General features: G+C 41.7%; 2 protein-coding genes across 5 annotated transcripts in view; both read left to right on the top strand.

Moving 5' to 3' along the window:
* Positions 1-5,023: 5,023 nt before the first annotated feature.
* rpl19 (ribosomal protein L19) lies at positions 5,024-7,435 on the top strand. 2 transcript variants are annotated; one of them, XM_083780348.1, is made up of 6 exons: positions 5,024-5,062; positions 5,495-5,592; positions 6,116-6,238; positions 6,422-6,542; positions 6,666-6,776; positions 7,227-7,435. In XM_083780348.1, exons 1-6 carry the CDS (start codon positions 5,058-5,060, stop codon positions 7,348-7,350), a joined length of 582 nt encoding a protein of 193 aa, XP_083636474.1. In that variant the 5' UTR covers positions 5,024-5,057; the 3' UTR covers positions 7,351-7,435. The 2 variants fall into 2 exon arrangements, with proteins under 2 accessions (XP_083636474.1, XP_083636473.1); XM_083780347.1 differs by having other exon boundaries at positions 5,037-5,062; positions 5,486-5,592.
* A 138-nt stretch (positions 7,436-7,573) lies between these two features.
* The window catches only part of LOC310869540 (voltage-dependent L-type calcium channel subunit beta-1-like), a 36,910-nt gene continuing 29,978 nt past the window's right edge, over positions 7,574-14,505 (top strand). For all 3 annotated transcript variants that reach the window (XM_083780344.1, XM_083780345.1, XM_083780346.1), the window contains exons 1-2: positions 7,574-7,792; positions 8,346-8,729. In XM_083780344.1, coding sequence (XP_083636470.1) covers positions 8,640-8,729 — 90 coding nt within the window. In that variant the 5' untranslated portion in view covers positions 7,574-7,792; positions 8,346-8,639. The remainder of the gene's footprint in view (positions 7,793-8,345; positions 8,730-14,505) is intronic.

Here is a 14,505-nt window from a genome sequence, read left to right on the forward strand (position 1 = left end):
GTGGTCCTAGAGAGTGTTGTGTAAAGGGGTCAGACTATTTTGATTTGCATATTTGTGTAGGTGTGAGTAAGTGTTGCCAAACTTGTTTGAATAGGCTGACCCAGCCCAGATGCACTTGGCGGGTAGTCCGGAGTCAGAATATGCCTCGCAGTGGGGCTTTTAGCCTCGCGGAGGAGAGACTAGGGGAGGAAAGGGGAGTGGGGGTGACAAGGGGGAGGGCCATTTCCTTAAAGAGCCCATGTGACATCATCACAAGGCAGGGCAAGGCAGCCCCTGGACACACAGGGCAAATAGATGGAAACAAAAGCACTCATTGTCCCACAACACCACCCCATAAACCGTACTACTCCCCTGCTTCCCCCTTTATCCATCCCTTCTTTATGACTGACCTGCTGCTTCTTGACCTCGTCTTGAACTGGGACTAACAGGTATTTAGGGAGCATCATGTAAGATGCACAATTTGACCCAGTCTTGCAATCACCTCTCAATTACTGTGCATTGCAATAAGAGAAGCGACCTCACCTCAAAGGGCCCTAAAAGGTAAGTAAGGCCAGGCGGGGCCTCTGGCCAGCACAGTTAGGGCCCAGGTAGGGCCAGGCCTTAATTTTCGGGCCTGTTGAGAACTCGCTGGCTGCCGGGCAGGTATCAACAAAAAGGGAGACATCGAAGCGGAAGGACGGGTGGGGTAGGATCAACATAATGGAATGTCAGAACAGGTCAGCTCCATATATGGAGATCTAAGGGTTTGATGAGGTCAGATCAACATGGTGTCCATGAGGTCACATGTTGAGTTGCTGGCCGGCTCCATATGCAGATCTAGGTGATGATCCAGTCTGGGTATCCACTATCCAGGGTTTGATGAGTTCAGTGTCATGATCTTCATATATGGAGACGGCCATATATGGAGCGTGTCACAAGGCATGACAGACTGACTGACACAAGGCTTGACTGACTGACATGAAATGCAGGTTTGTGTATTTGTGACGGGTGAAGACCTATATAAGACCTGTACTTTGTTCTAAGACAAATAGCGAAAATTGTTGTATTGTATTACTGATGATTTGAGTACAATGGACAATGTCTGCAGGTTGTGCAGTCTGATGGATGGATCCACCATATTTTGGGATGCAAAGACACCACTTGAGTGATCTCACTTGAGCTGAAAGAACCTGTCAACCACCACACACTATGTTGAACCCACCAGAGATCTTATCTCTCCCACTGACAGATGCAGTGTGTCAGCCAAGTCAGCATGATCAACTTATTGTTTGAGGCAGTGTTGTTTGTTTGATTTACCCCTCCAACGCACTCTCTCTCTCTCTCTCTCTCTCTCTCTCTCTGTCTGTCTCTCTCTCTGTGTGTGTCTCTCTCTCTCTCTCTCTCTCTCAGCACGTGAGATTTTGTGTGCCTGAATAAGTAAATGGACTAAAACAAACTCAAGTGTGTTGGGAGATGTGATTAAGTCTGTTCTGCATCTGGAAGTAGGCTGCAGAGTGAAAGACTTCCTCAGAACATTGACATGGACTCTCATTTTCACACCAGGCTGATGCTGGAAGTGAAACATCTACAGGTATACTGACTGACTGGATTGAAACCTCTAGTCTACGGAGATCGAGAGGTATTGCAGTGCTACACGTGTCACCTGGTTGGGAGTGCAGGCAGCACTGTCATCACGTGGCCCTTGGAACAGCTGACCCTGTGGTGCATTCCAAGGGTGCTTAGCATGGGGCCTGGCGCCCCTGTGTCCAATTGAACCACTACTACTCTATCTTTTGCATAAGCACTCACACAACCACATGAACATCAATGATGCATGATGTCAACAGACATGCACACATCATGCACACAACAGGGAAGGTAGACCACACAGAGATAAATGCACACATGTAGACACATGCAATCACACTTGGACACACTTAACACTGATGTATAATGCATGCACCCTGTTGTGACCATATCTATGGTTGTGACCACTATGAGCACCAGACACACCCCTTCACAAAGTATGATACATCTGAGAGTATTCGATATTGTTTGCTTAGACAAAAGTGTAATATTTTGGGATGCAAAGACACCACTTGAGTGTTCTCACTTGAGTGAGCAGAATTGCAACTGTTAATAAATATTAAATATAAAATCACTGTAAAGGCAACTTTTCAAAGAAAGGATGCCTGTGAGGGATATGGTGTGAAGCTCTTTCCAACGCGTGGTGATGATGACAGTAAATCAGGTCGTCTCGTTGAGTGCATTTAAAAGGTTTTATTTTGCTTGCAGGGTGGATAAGGCATAACATAAACCGGGTACTTAAACTTTAACTTAAACAATACCTCGTGATGCAAAATAAACAAAGGATAACTCAAAACAACTGAAAACAAAACAAAACACGCACGGTTGAAAAACTGTGTGGCTTCCCTGTGGCGTTTCCCAAAATCCCTGCTGCCGTACACCTGTGACACATACAAGTAGGCTGTGCCTGTGATTGACTGAACCCGCCTATTCCCAGGTTGTCATAGCAACTTCACAACAAATTAACCACAGAATAAAATGATCAAATTGGCTACAACAATCACAATGACCTTAACATTAGCCAATGGGATTGATGGCTGTGCCCTAATGCAGAGATGGACTGACTGCAATATGATTGTATTATATTGTCAGAATATTGTCAGTAGTACCAGGAATCTTGGTGTTGTCCTGGACAGTCAGCTCTCGTTCAAAACTCACATCACAGCTGTCACTCGATCCTGTAGGTTCACACCATAGAGTATTAAAAGGATAGAGACTGAACTGGTGCGAAGCTCCGCCCCTCCGCTATTCATGTCAGTGGAAGGGTTCACACTCTATAACATACGACGAATTAGACCGTTCCTCACCCAGGAATCAGCCCAGCTCCTAATCCAGACAACAGTCTTGTCAAAACTCGACTATTGTAACTCCCTCCTTACTGGCCTACCAGCATGTGCACTTAAGCCTCTCCAGCTGATCCAAAATGCCGCAGCTCGCTTGGTCTTCAACCAGCCAAAATTCTCACATGTCTCCCCCCTGCTCCGCTCCCTCCACTGGCTCCCGGTCGCTGCCCGCACAGAATACAAAACTCTGATGCTGGCATTCAAAGCAACCAAAGGTATGGCTCCCCCATATCTTGCAAGTATGATCGAACCCTACAAACCCTCCCGCGCACTCAGATCAGCCAACGCAGGGAAGCTGGAAGTACCCTCACTAAAAACGCCGGGACAACGCTCCACACGTCCCAAACTCTTCTCCCTTCTGGCTCCAAAACTGTGGAATGCACTTCCCATTGCAGTCAGAACTGCAGCATCACTCCCAATCTTCTGCCGTAGTCTGAAAACCCACCTTTTCAGACTCCATCATGGCCCATAGCACTTACCCCACCCCCTTAGATAGCATTTCTGTAGCATTTGATACAGATTTATAGCATGTTATGTAGACAGCACTATAATTGCATTGTATGTAGTCATAGCACGTCATAGTACATATGTATAGCATAGTAGTATATATGTATAGTTTATATAGTTTCATTATATAGATATTCCACTGTTACTTTCTTAGCTTACGCATGTTTCATGATAAATGTTTTTATGAGATGTATTCCCATGCTTTTTTTGTTCTTGCTTAATGTAAATCGCTCTGGATTAAGAGCGTCTGCTAAATGCCTAAATTGTAAATTGTAAATTGTAAAATGGTGTAGTAACCAGTCATAGACTGTTGGAGAAACATTCTAACACTAGGTGGCAGCAAACCTACATTTTCAAACAGCACACTGAAGAGTAGACATTTCAACCAAAGTGTAACGAAGGCTTTCACCGTCCTAGAGCTCCTCAATATATGGGCATTGGTATGGAGGAGAGTGGAGACAACAACAGCGATATCCAGTGCTGATATCAGACTAATGTAGAAACCTAGCTCTGGTCCATAGCCCTAATGCTCTTTGCTGCCGTTGCATCTAATGAAGGCATTAGAGCTATGGACCAGACCTAGTAGAAACCTCATATATGGGTATACACGCCTGGCATCATCATGGTGATACGTACTCAGATCAGATGGCTGGCATATGTCATCATGACACGCATCTAGTGAACTGTGAACCATTTAAAAGAAGGATCAGAACTCAGAAGGTTTTTATGGAGCACTTAATAGCAACTCCTACTCTTGACACGAGTAGGCTACTTATCACGAGACAGAATATTTGGCTGTGCAACTCAGACAGCATTGTATTAGAAGTTTCGGCATATCTCGGTTAAGGTCGAATCGGACACCACTGCAGCGGACTCTAACGAGACAACCAGCACTGGTTCGAGCTACAAGGACTTGGAAAGGTGAACAAGCATAGATCATTATTTAGCACTTTCTATGTAGTTGAAATATAAATTGTTTTCTATGACAGAATCTGCCTTCCTCTGGGAACAAAAGCTTCCTATTATTAAGTCTAATTCTTAATTACATGCAGTAATTAGTAAGACATTCTTGAAATTTGACATGACTGTGTAACATCCACAATTACAATCTTAAATATGGAAGTTTTTTAAGCTTTCAAACAAAGTATAATGCATTTTCTCACTTTTTTTTCTCAATTTCTTTAATTTCAAAAACCGCCATAAAAAAAGCACCTGTTGTTGCAATTGAACCTATACAAGTCTTCTAGCTCTAGCTTGCCTAATGAATCAATGAATGAATCAATGTGTTGTCTTATCATTTACTGCCGCCGTGTGGTACAATAGTAAAGTGCAGTTTAACTCATCCACCCACAATGCAACGCTACATGCTTGGCCTCTACCATTACCTTTCAAACGAGGTTATTCTTGATCTGAACGTTTAAACACAAATGCAGACGCTTCCAATAAATCTCAATTTTAATGACCCATAACTTTGATGTAGATTAATTATACAAATTGAATATAATAGTTCTCTTTCAACTCAAAATGTAGCTAACGTTGAGCCATTTCACGATTCGAAGTGGATTCTCCTTTGTAATGGTCTGGCCTTTATAATTTCCGCTCTGTGTCCGAATACTTCCTTTTCCCATAGAAGTCGCAGCCATGAGGTAGGAGACTTGGCGTTGTGAGATTCAAAGTTGTATATTTCTAATAAAATGAAAGTGTTTTTTGTCGTTTTAGTGGCTACTTCCATGTTTTATGTTAGTTATGTATTCCCATCCAAGCTCTGTGATACGTTTTATATCAGATAAATGCAGAAAAACGCATTTTATTTATCAGTCACCCAGTCCCAGCTGACACGATGGAACAAACTAAAGAGGCCATGTTGTCAGTCGGTACTAGCATGTTAGCTGCTATGCTAGCGCAGTGCTTTTAGCCATTCTAACGTTAGACGGATAGAAGTCAGCTACACAACATTTCAGAACATATGCAGATATCTGCGATTTAATCCAAGATATCGTTTGAAGTAGAGTGCAATGTAAGTATAGTGACTGTCAGGCCAGGCTAACTCTGTGCTGTGTCTCGCTCAGCATGCTCAGGCTCCAGAAGAGGCTCGCGTCTAGCGTTCTGCGCTGCGGCAAGAAGAAGGTATGGTTGGACCCCAACGAGACCAACGAAATCGCCAATGCCAACTCTCGTAAGTTATGAGTTAGCGGTCTTGTTAGTTTGTTAATGTGTACCCTGTACTGTAGTGTCGATAGTGTTTAGAAGAATATGCCTGTTTAGAGCATCCATTTTCTAAATTTGGAATTGTACATAAACCTGCTTCAAATGTTGCTATCATTCTCAGCTTCAAATATGATTAGTTAGGTGTTTGCTATCATTCGCAACATAAGATTCAGAGATACAATGGTCATTATTACAAAATTAAGAGCAATATTCCGCCTATCCCCCTGACCAGGACATGATTGCCTCCACATGTGGAATTGAAGCGTTTGCCTTCTGCTTTTCACCATTTGACACTGCTGCTAAAAGCTTGTACCTGTTAAAATGTATATATTCTGTTCTACCTGTACTTAAACTTTATTCATTAAAAGATTTTTGTATTTTTTTAATCTTTTTTTAAATCTATGTTAGCACAGTCTCTGGGGAACATGTCCCAACATTTTGCAGGTTTTCTGTATGAGTAAGTGACAAAACAAATCTCTCTCGATCTTTAGGCCAGCAGATCCGCAAGCTGGTGAAGGATGGCCTCATCATCCGCAAGCCAGTCACGGTTCACTCCCGTGCTCGATGCCGCAAAAATACACTGGCACGTCGCAAGGGAAGGCACATGGGTGTCGGTAGGTTAAATCTGATGTCTTAATGGCATAAACATAACAAGAACTTGATGTGATATTCCTGTATTCAAGCTGAATAAACAGCATTTTTAGACTTGAGATTTGCTGTTCTTGCAAAGAAGTCTTCAACTAGTGGCACTGTTCAAGTTATTGTATGATGTATGGCTATGAATACCTGTTTCCTAGGTAAGCGAAAGGGTACGGCCAATGCCCGTATGCCAGAGAAGTTGTGCTGGATGCGCCGCATGAGGATCCTCCGTCGCCTTCTGCGTCGCTACAGGGAGTCAAAGAAGATTGACAGGCACATGTAAGTTCTTGACACGGTTATGGACAGAATTACGTTTGCTCTTTAACTGTTTCATGTTGACTCTTGAAGGTGTTAACTGTTCAGTGTCTTGAAGGGGTTGCCAATAATTCTTTGCTCTTACAGGTACCATAGCCTGTACCTGAAGGCCAAGGGTAACGTCTTCAAGAACAAGCGTATCCTGATGGAGCATATTCATAAACTGAAGGCCGACAAGGCTCGCAAGAAGCTCCTGTCGTAAGTCTAAACCATATCTAATGCTTTACTTGTGTTGATGCTTTAAAAGGGGACTTTTCCATGAGAACCAAATGCCCCTGAAGTTGTATGCTCAAACACATCCCCACATCTTGAAATATGAAGTTCAGATTAGAACTTGCACATTATGGAGGATTTGCTTGTCAGAATGGAAGTTAAGGCTACATTTCTTAATTTAATTGCATTGTTTAAAATGTAATGGGTTGCACTTAGGACCACCCTAAGGTATTTTGCTCTTTGAATACAACTTGTTGAACTATCATATTTGAATTGCAACTTCTATTCGGTTAGATTTGGCTCTTGCAGAGATCGACTATTTTACAGTCAAGATACATTTTATACCATCTATGCCTAAGGATTTAATGAATGAACCCTGTGTATTTGTGCTGTTATACATAAATCTGAGCAATCTCATCTCTTCCTTTACTATAGTGACCAGGCCGAGGCTCGCCGTACCAAGACTAAGGAGGCCCGCAAGCGCCGAGAGGAGCGTCTCGCGGCCAAGAAAGAGGAGATCATCAAGACACTCTCAAAGGAGGAGGAGACCAAGAAATGAGAGCGCCACTGCACCTGTTAAATTTAATTTACACTTACAATTTACAGTGTTGCTTCAATTGCGTTAATAAAAGTGTTTAAAGACAGTGTCTCCTGCACCCTTTTAACTCTGAACTGAATAATGCATCCATGTCTAGATTGAAGCCTAATCGATGTGCTGTGCAATCGTTCAACTCTGCAAACATCAGATTGTTAGATACCATTGAGACTGTACACTAATTATCATTTGGCCATTAGAGGCCAGTGAGTTGCACTTTTTTTATTTGGTATAATGGTATTAGATTTGCCCATTAATGTGCCAAATCTGGGTGAATGAGATCAGTGGAACTCATCTGGGTTTCTCACTATTTTGACAGGTAGCCTACATGGTCACTCAACCCTAAGTAACTTGAACCTGCCCACAAATCATTGATTGCCTTTGCTATCAGTCCTCAGATTAAAAGGTAATTTTCACATATTACTGTCGGTGCTTTTAATCAATCTTTTATCGTAATTTGTTTGGTAAACGGGACTTTTGGCCTACAGCTTTTTGTGTGCAGCTTGTGGTGGAGCATCTAAAAACTACAGTTTCCCAATTTGATCAATGCATTTGTTGGAATGTGGAAAATTAGGTTAATTTAGATCAAGTTCGGTAGACTACATAGTACATACGTCAAACAGCTATTTGACGTCATAGCAAATCTGCTATGCATAGTACCTCGTCATTGCCCCAACTATGTTCCCGTCATCTTAAGGAACGCAAAACCGGCGTGATAACCGGATGCCATATCGATAAGATCAATGTAGAACGCCGTTCGGAAATTTTAACTAAAGCGGAATCGAACTGCGAATGCTATTCATTGATATCTAACTGCTAAATCTTGTTTTTGCATTTGGTCTAATTTAATTGATCCAGAGTGCACGTCACAACGAGATAAATTCTATATTGGCGATAATCTTGTTTTTAACTTTAATAGTAAAATACATCGTATTCCCAAATATCCTACTACCAACCAGATAAGGCCCATCCCTGCTCTTCTATGAATCGATAAGAGAGGGTGGTGCTGCCTGTTCAGTGGGGCGGACACCTCGACTCGCAGCTGGAATCTGTGGAGCGCAGCAAGCGGCGCGTATTGTCCATAGGAAGACACTGGCGCTGAAGAAGGGACGCATCTGTTGCGTTGGACGGTTAGTATTCTGGGTCCTTAGGAGCCTACATCGAGGAAACGGTCACTTTGTCTTCGTTCAAAATGACTATGTTGATATCATAAATATACGACATAGAAAAAGAGCATTTAAAAAGTAAATTCAATGGTACAGAAAAGTAGTATGTCCAGGACGCCTTCGACCTCAACCCAGGAGATCCAAATGGACATGTTCGACCATCATCCACATCCACAGGTAACGCAACTGCATACGACGAATTGAGGGGAGAAAAATAAACACTTGACAGTAAAATAGCCGACTGACTTTATTCTGCCAATTCATTTTGATAATGGCGCTAGTTGACTTCCCAAAGCTAACAGGTTGTTCAACAATTACTGTGATTCGCCGTCCTCGGTAGGCTACGTGCGAGCAGCGATGGACTTCATTTAATATAACAATTCAGAGAGAATTGAGCATGTATAATTTCTTCAGAGTGACTATGTATAGCCTAGGCTACTGTGTGCGCTCATGTCTGATTTGGGTTGGTTGCCTTTTTGCGTTTTCTTCCCTGTTCCCTTAATTGGGTTGCGACTAAATTAAGTCAATATTTTCTTTGCATTAAATCAAAATTAGGTTTCTTTACACACGGTGCGTCAACATCGTTGAGATAGAATCCGTAGAGCTAATGTATGGTAGACTAGTAGCTACTGATGGATGCATTTACATGGAAAAACCACGCCTTGGTCTAATAGGTAACCAAATTGGATGAGTTCTTATTGAATTGTGTCTTGTTGACCATCTGGAGCATTTAACATAATTTCCTACCTTGAAATAACGTGAGATTTTCTCTCAAGTTTTCACAGCTGTATAAGTGCATGTTACTAGGTAGGTAGGCCTACTGATAACACCTATAGCCGATTAAGTAATTCATTTGTCATGTTGATTTATTATAATCTGTATTATAATACAGACAACAAAATAGTCATTACATTCGTTTCTTTTCTTAATAGTTTAGAAATATACACAGACACATTTTCTTCCTGACACATTTTCAAAATGGACACACTTCAGTCAGTCTCACTCATTGACTATAGGCAATGTTTCAAATGTATTATTCATTTTGATCAATAGTTTTATTGACATTTTAGTTTACACCTCACATTCTCAATTGTATTACCGGTACAGGCCTATTCCTTATTTCTATACAGTAAAATCCTTTGTGTTCATTTAAGTCAGTGTAAAAAATGACCAATTTGGGACATTTACACTTCTATGGATTTTAGGCTACTGTGGTGTTGCTTGTTTATAATTCTGGTATACTGTATAACCCAACCCAGTGGCCACTGTGCACTCTAACCCTGAAATTGGACCAAGTGGATTTTGAAAATGGATGGATGATGGATGCTTACTCAAGTCAAAATGCTATCATGAAACTTAGGACACAGTAACTTTTCATGGTCACAAATAGCCTAAAGGAAGCTATATGATGTCATTTACTTGTGTGGGCAAGATTAGTCATAATAATTTAAATGGGGTAATAAGAGAATGTCCAGAAGAAACACACCCACGCAGTGCACCATCATTGTCTCTGCAGAAAACAACACATGAAAACCAATGCCCAAAGCCATGCCAAGTATGCATCCTGCTTTTATACTCCCACTCTACTTATCTCTGTCTTTGGCCCCGCCAACTCCATCATATTCCTATGAATCTGTCCCTTCTTTCCTCTTTCTGCACTGTAAAATCCTCAGTGTTTATTTAACTCTTGAGTGTACACAAGGTATGTAACCAAAATGTAGTTTACAAATGATACATTAACACAGGATTTGACTGTGTCAGTCTCGTCTCGTCTCGTCTCGTCTCTTCTCGTCTCTTCTCTTCTCTTCTCGTCTCGTCTCTTCTCTTCTCTTCTCTTCTCTTCTCTTCTCTTCTCTTCTCTTCTCTTCTCTTCTCTTCTCTTCTCTTCTCTTCTCTTCTCTCCGTCTGTCCGTCCGTCCGTCCGTCTGTCTGTCTCCTCTGTGATCATCCTCATCTTACATCTCTTCTCAGTTTTTTGTGAATAGATCTTTATCCCTCTTGTGTTCTGTGTTTAGAGACAGATGGACCCCCTCCGTGTGCTATGCAGCAGGAATTGGGTTTGTACGGTGCTCTGATCAATTAGATATAAAGTTCATGCAGACTTGCAGCAGGTCACACTGGCATACAGTATGTATTTATAACTCTGCTGTCGGGAGACAAGCTGCGAAGTAGCATTTGTAATATCCTGGACGAGAGGACCCCCCAGCCAAAACAATCCCAGGCTACACAGAGCATAATAAATGAATTGTGGTGCACAGAATGCTGAACTGATCAGAATCGTGTGCAGTCCGTCAAGTCAGATTTAAAGATTGTGTTTGCTCACTACCGACAGAGGAGAGTTGATTTTTTACGTACTTACATAGCATTGATAAGTCATGCTCACGTAGCGCCTCTTTAATTATCCACTTAGGCAACAAGGTTGTTTACCAATAGGAAGCCCTCCCCAGCCCCACATCCTGTGGCATGTTCCTTCCAGCGCTCTGAGATATGTTCAAGAGACCCCCTGAACATAGCTATCTGTGCAAGCAGACACACAAGCAAACACGTTCAAACATGATGAAAACAACGTTTTACAGATGGTGATGGTGATGTTTTCAAGACTCATGAAGTAAAAGTTAAATGCTGGGAAATTTGGTGCAATATTGTAATTCCTCTCTCCTCTTCATTTTTGATTGCACCTTTATTCCCTACAGGCCACTGCTGTGGCATGGCTATACTAGTATAACAGCCCGGTTCTCCAAAACACTGTCTCTGTGGAAAGGGCAGATCGGCTAAATACTTGTGCGGATAACGCAAAATACGTCCTCATCTAGACAGGCCCTAAAGCTCTGGGAGGTTTGCCTGGTTTATCGGCTAACAGGCCACTGTTGAGCACTTGAGTTTTTGTTGTTGTCATTGTAGTTTTTTGTTTTGTTTGATCAGTGGTCAATGGTCATACAATACATGTTGATTCCCCATCTGAGCTTTAGAATTAGTTTGATTTGATCCCAGGCTGCCACGGAAATGGCTTCCATTGGATTCCACAACCTTTTGTTAATCTTTTATACTAGAAACCAGCATCATAAAATCAATTTGTCCCCGTTAATCCATATTTACCATGAACATTGGGTTTGCAATCTGCTGTATACTAGTATGGCCATAAAATAAAACGATAAAAAGATTTGTAGGCCGTCAGTTTGATTTGATTGGACCTTTTTTTGGCAGATGCTCTCTTATCACATGCACATTACATTGAGGGTGCCACACTTCTTATACAGAACATTATTTTATTTTAGACCTCCATTCATTAACTGAAGTCAGATTGCTTCTGGTTATGAAGGACAATTTAATTCAAACATACAGCATACAGTAGTAAAAAAGTGTGATCTATACGTGTGTGTCTGTTAATGCTCAAAGCTATATTCTAGCCGTGGGAACTGAGTCCATGGGTTGCTCCATTTGTCACTGTTATATGTTATATTTGTTGCAAAATTGGCAGCACAGAGTCATACATCTTATTTCCTCTGCCCCTCCTAGTCACTTGTTAATGACTGTGATATAAGATACTCTTCAGGGTGAGCACACTGTATAATCCTAAATGTTATCCATTACAGGTACATTTTCACACTCTCAACTTGGTTAAAGGGACATTTGACACATTTCACAGCTGGAAGAAACTGCAGTCACTCAATATTAATAGTATTTGTAGTAGATATCAGTAGCAAAATTTGAAATTTACACCTTATGGCCAGATTAAAAAAAAGGGGTCAGTGTTGACTAGGGTTTGACCGGATTGTTGAATTGTTGAACCGGATACGTAGCAAATAGCTAAACCTAATAATTCAATATTGCAAACGTTCTTTCACAGAGAGGATGAGATTTGAAAGTTTGTAGCGGTCTACAGTACTTGCACGCTCTGTGTTGTGTGCAACAGTAGGCACTCGATAGAGTGCAGTTCTAGTTGTATTTGTGTCTACTCTTCAATTGAGGCCTTGTCCACACGTATCCGGGTAAACGGATAAACGTAGGTTTTTATATGCGTTTTGGGGGGGTCGCCCACACGCAAACGCGTTTTTGGTCCATATAAACGCATCTTTTGGAAAACTCCTGCCACAGTGTATTTCTTTAAAACTCCGCCTGTGTGTTCCCTGTGTGGACAATGTAAACGGAGTTTTGCATGGGTCTTGCCATTGGTCATATGGACAGAGAGATTTAAAAAAACGTGTCGTATGGACAGAGAGATTTAAAAAAACGAAAATGAAAACGAAAACGAAAACGCTACGTTTATGTAGGTGTGGATGAAGCCTAAGACATTTAGATCCTGTGGTCTCCTGGTCGGGTAGGACCAGGTTCTGCGTGAATTTCAAATTTCTCTTTTCTCCAATGAGTTAGCAGGCATGTTCTAGTCTAGCTCTATTGTAGCTCACTGGTTGAAACTTAAGCTCTTGCCGGACATGAATCTCGTGTAGGACATGAAAGTTAGCATGCAGCAAGCATGCAGCTTCCAAATCAACACTCTGGATGTTGCTGTGTAGAAGCTAATCAAACTAGAGCTCCTGTCTTCTCTCTCTCAGATGTTTATACATGTGTGATGTTTTTCAAGAGTTAGTAATATGAAGCTGACTGATCAAATTAATTATTGACAAAGGTGTACATTCACAATATGTCTGAATAGTTGCGCGTGCATGTAAATTAGGGGGTTGCTAATTCATCAGTTGCTGAAAGCAGTTGTGTCACTGTGGGAGAACATTTGTACACCTGTTCCAAATCTGAACTATTAAGAGCACAGGAGGAAAAAACGACGAAGTGCATAGTGTCATTTGGTGACTACAACCCACCTCAAACCCTAACCTAACCTTAAACGCAAGCACGGGAGCAGGCGCTAGTCCGAGATGCGTCCGCATGTCGGACTAATGCTCCGTCGGATTTACATGCGGTCCCCCGTAGATTTGACTGTTGTGTTAAGTTACATTAACATAACAGGGGGCATCTGGATTTGAACCAGAGACCTCTTGATCTGCAGTCAAATGCTCTACTACCACTGAGCTATACCCCCATCTATAGCACATGTGCTGAGGTATGGACAGAATACAGAATAAATAAGTGAAATTGGAAGTGATAACATGAACATGAAAAAACAAGCAGACACAACTGCAACTGGAACACCAACATTTAAGCTGATAAATGATCTTTGTTTGGTTATCAAATCCCTGCCTGAAAAAATATTCTGTTTACTAAAGAACTGGAGATATGGGGAAACCCCAGTTAGTGAACAAACACTCAATGCTTATCGGAATATACAGCTTTAAGGACTTTTCAGATGAGCGACTTTGTGGGGCGAGTGCTTGTTTCGTGCACGCTCATAGCGCGCACGCATAACGCTACAAGCTCATAGCGTGCCACTGAGTGGCGCGCTACGAGCTTGTAGGTCTGCTATTTTTGAAAAATCGAAGAACCACTGCCATAGAAACATAGCTTTTTCAGAAAACTGTGAGGATGTAGAAGACATTTTTAGAATCTGATCTCAGGTCAGAATGGGTTAATACCCTTGTGAATGGTTCCACACCAGTTCTCCAGTTCTGGTGTAAAGGAAATAACAAATATAATATCTTTTGATAGCTGGGTACGAATGGGACCAAATGCCTGACAGCGAGTCCAGGGCTAGATGTCCGGCCGACCGGACCATTTGCTGCATCTTCTCACTCATACTCCCATACTCAGTTTCCTGTCTCTCTCTACTGTACCTATCAAAGTAATACACACCCGTGTGAAGTGAGGGGCGGTCTTATCATCGTACATCATCATAACGTAAAATACACACTATGCCTATTTGCTCAGACACTATGACATACAATTCTCCATTCACTGTCAAAGGGAATTTACTGTTTGTGTAAGACAAAATAGACACTAATAGCTGAATTTATAAATTAAAACTAATATTAGTGAGCAAACTTTCGTAGCAGAACAAAATCTT

This window comes from Protomyctophum parallelum, assembly GCF_964188405.1.
Source record: "Protomyctophum parallelum genome assembly, chromosome: 13".
Taxonomy (NCBI): Eukaryota; Metazoa; Chordata; class Actinopteri; order Myctophiformes; family Myctophidae; genus Protomyctophum; species Protomyctophum parallelum.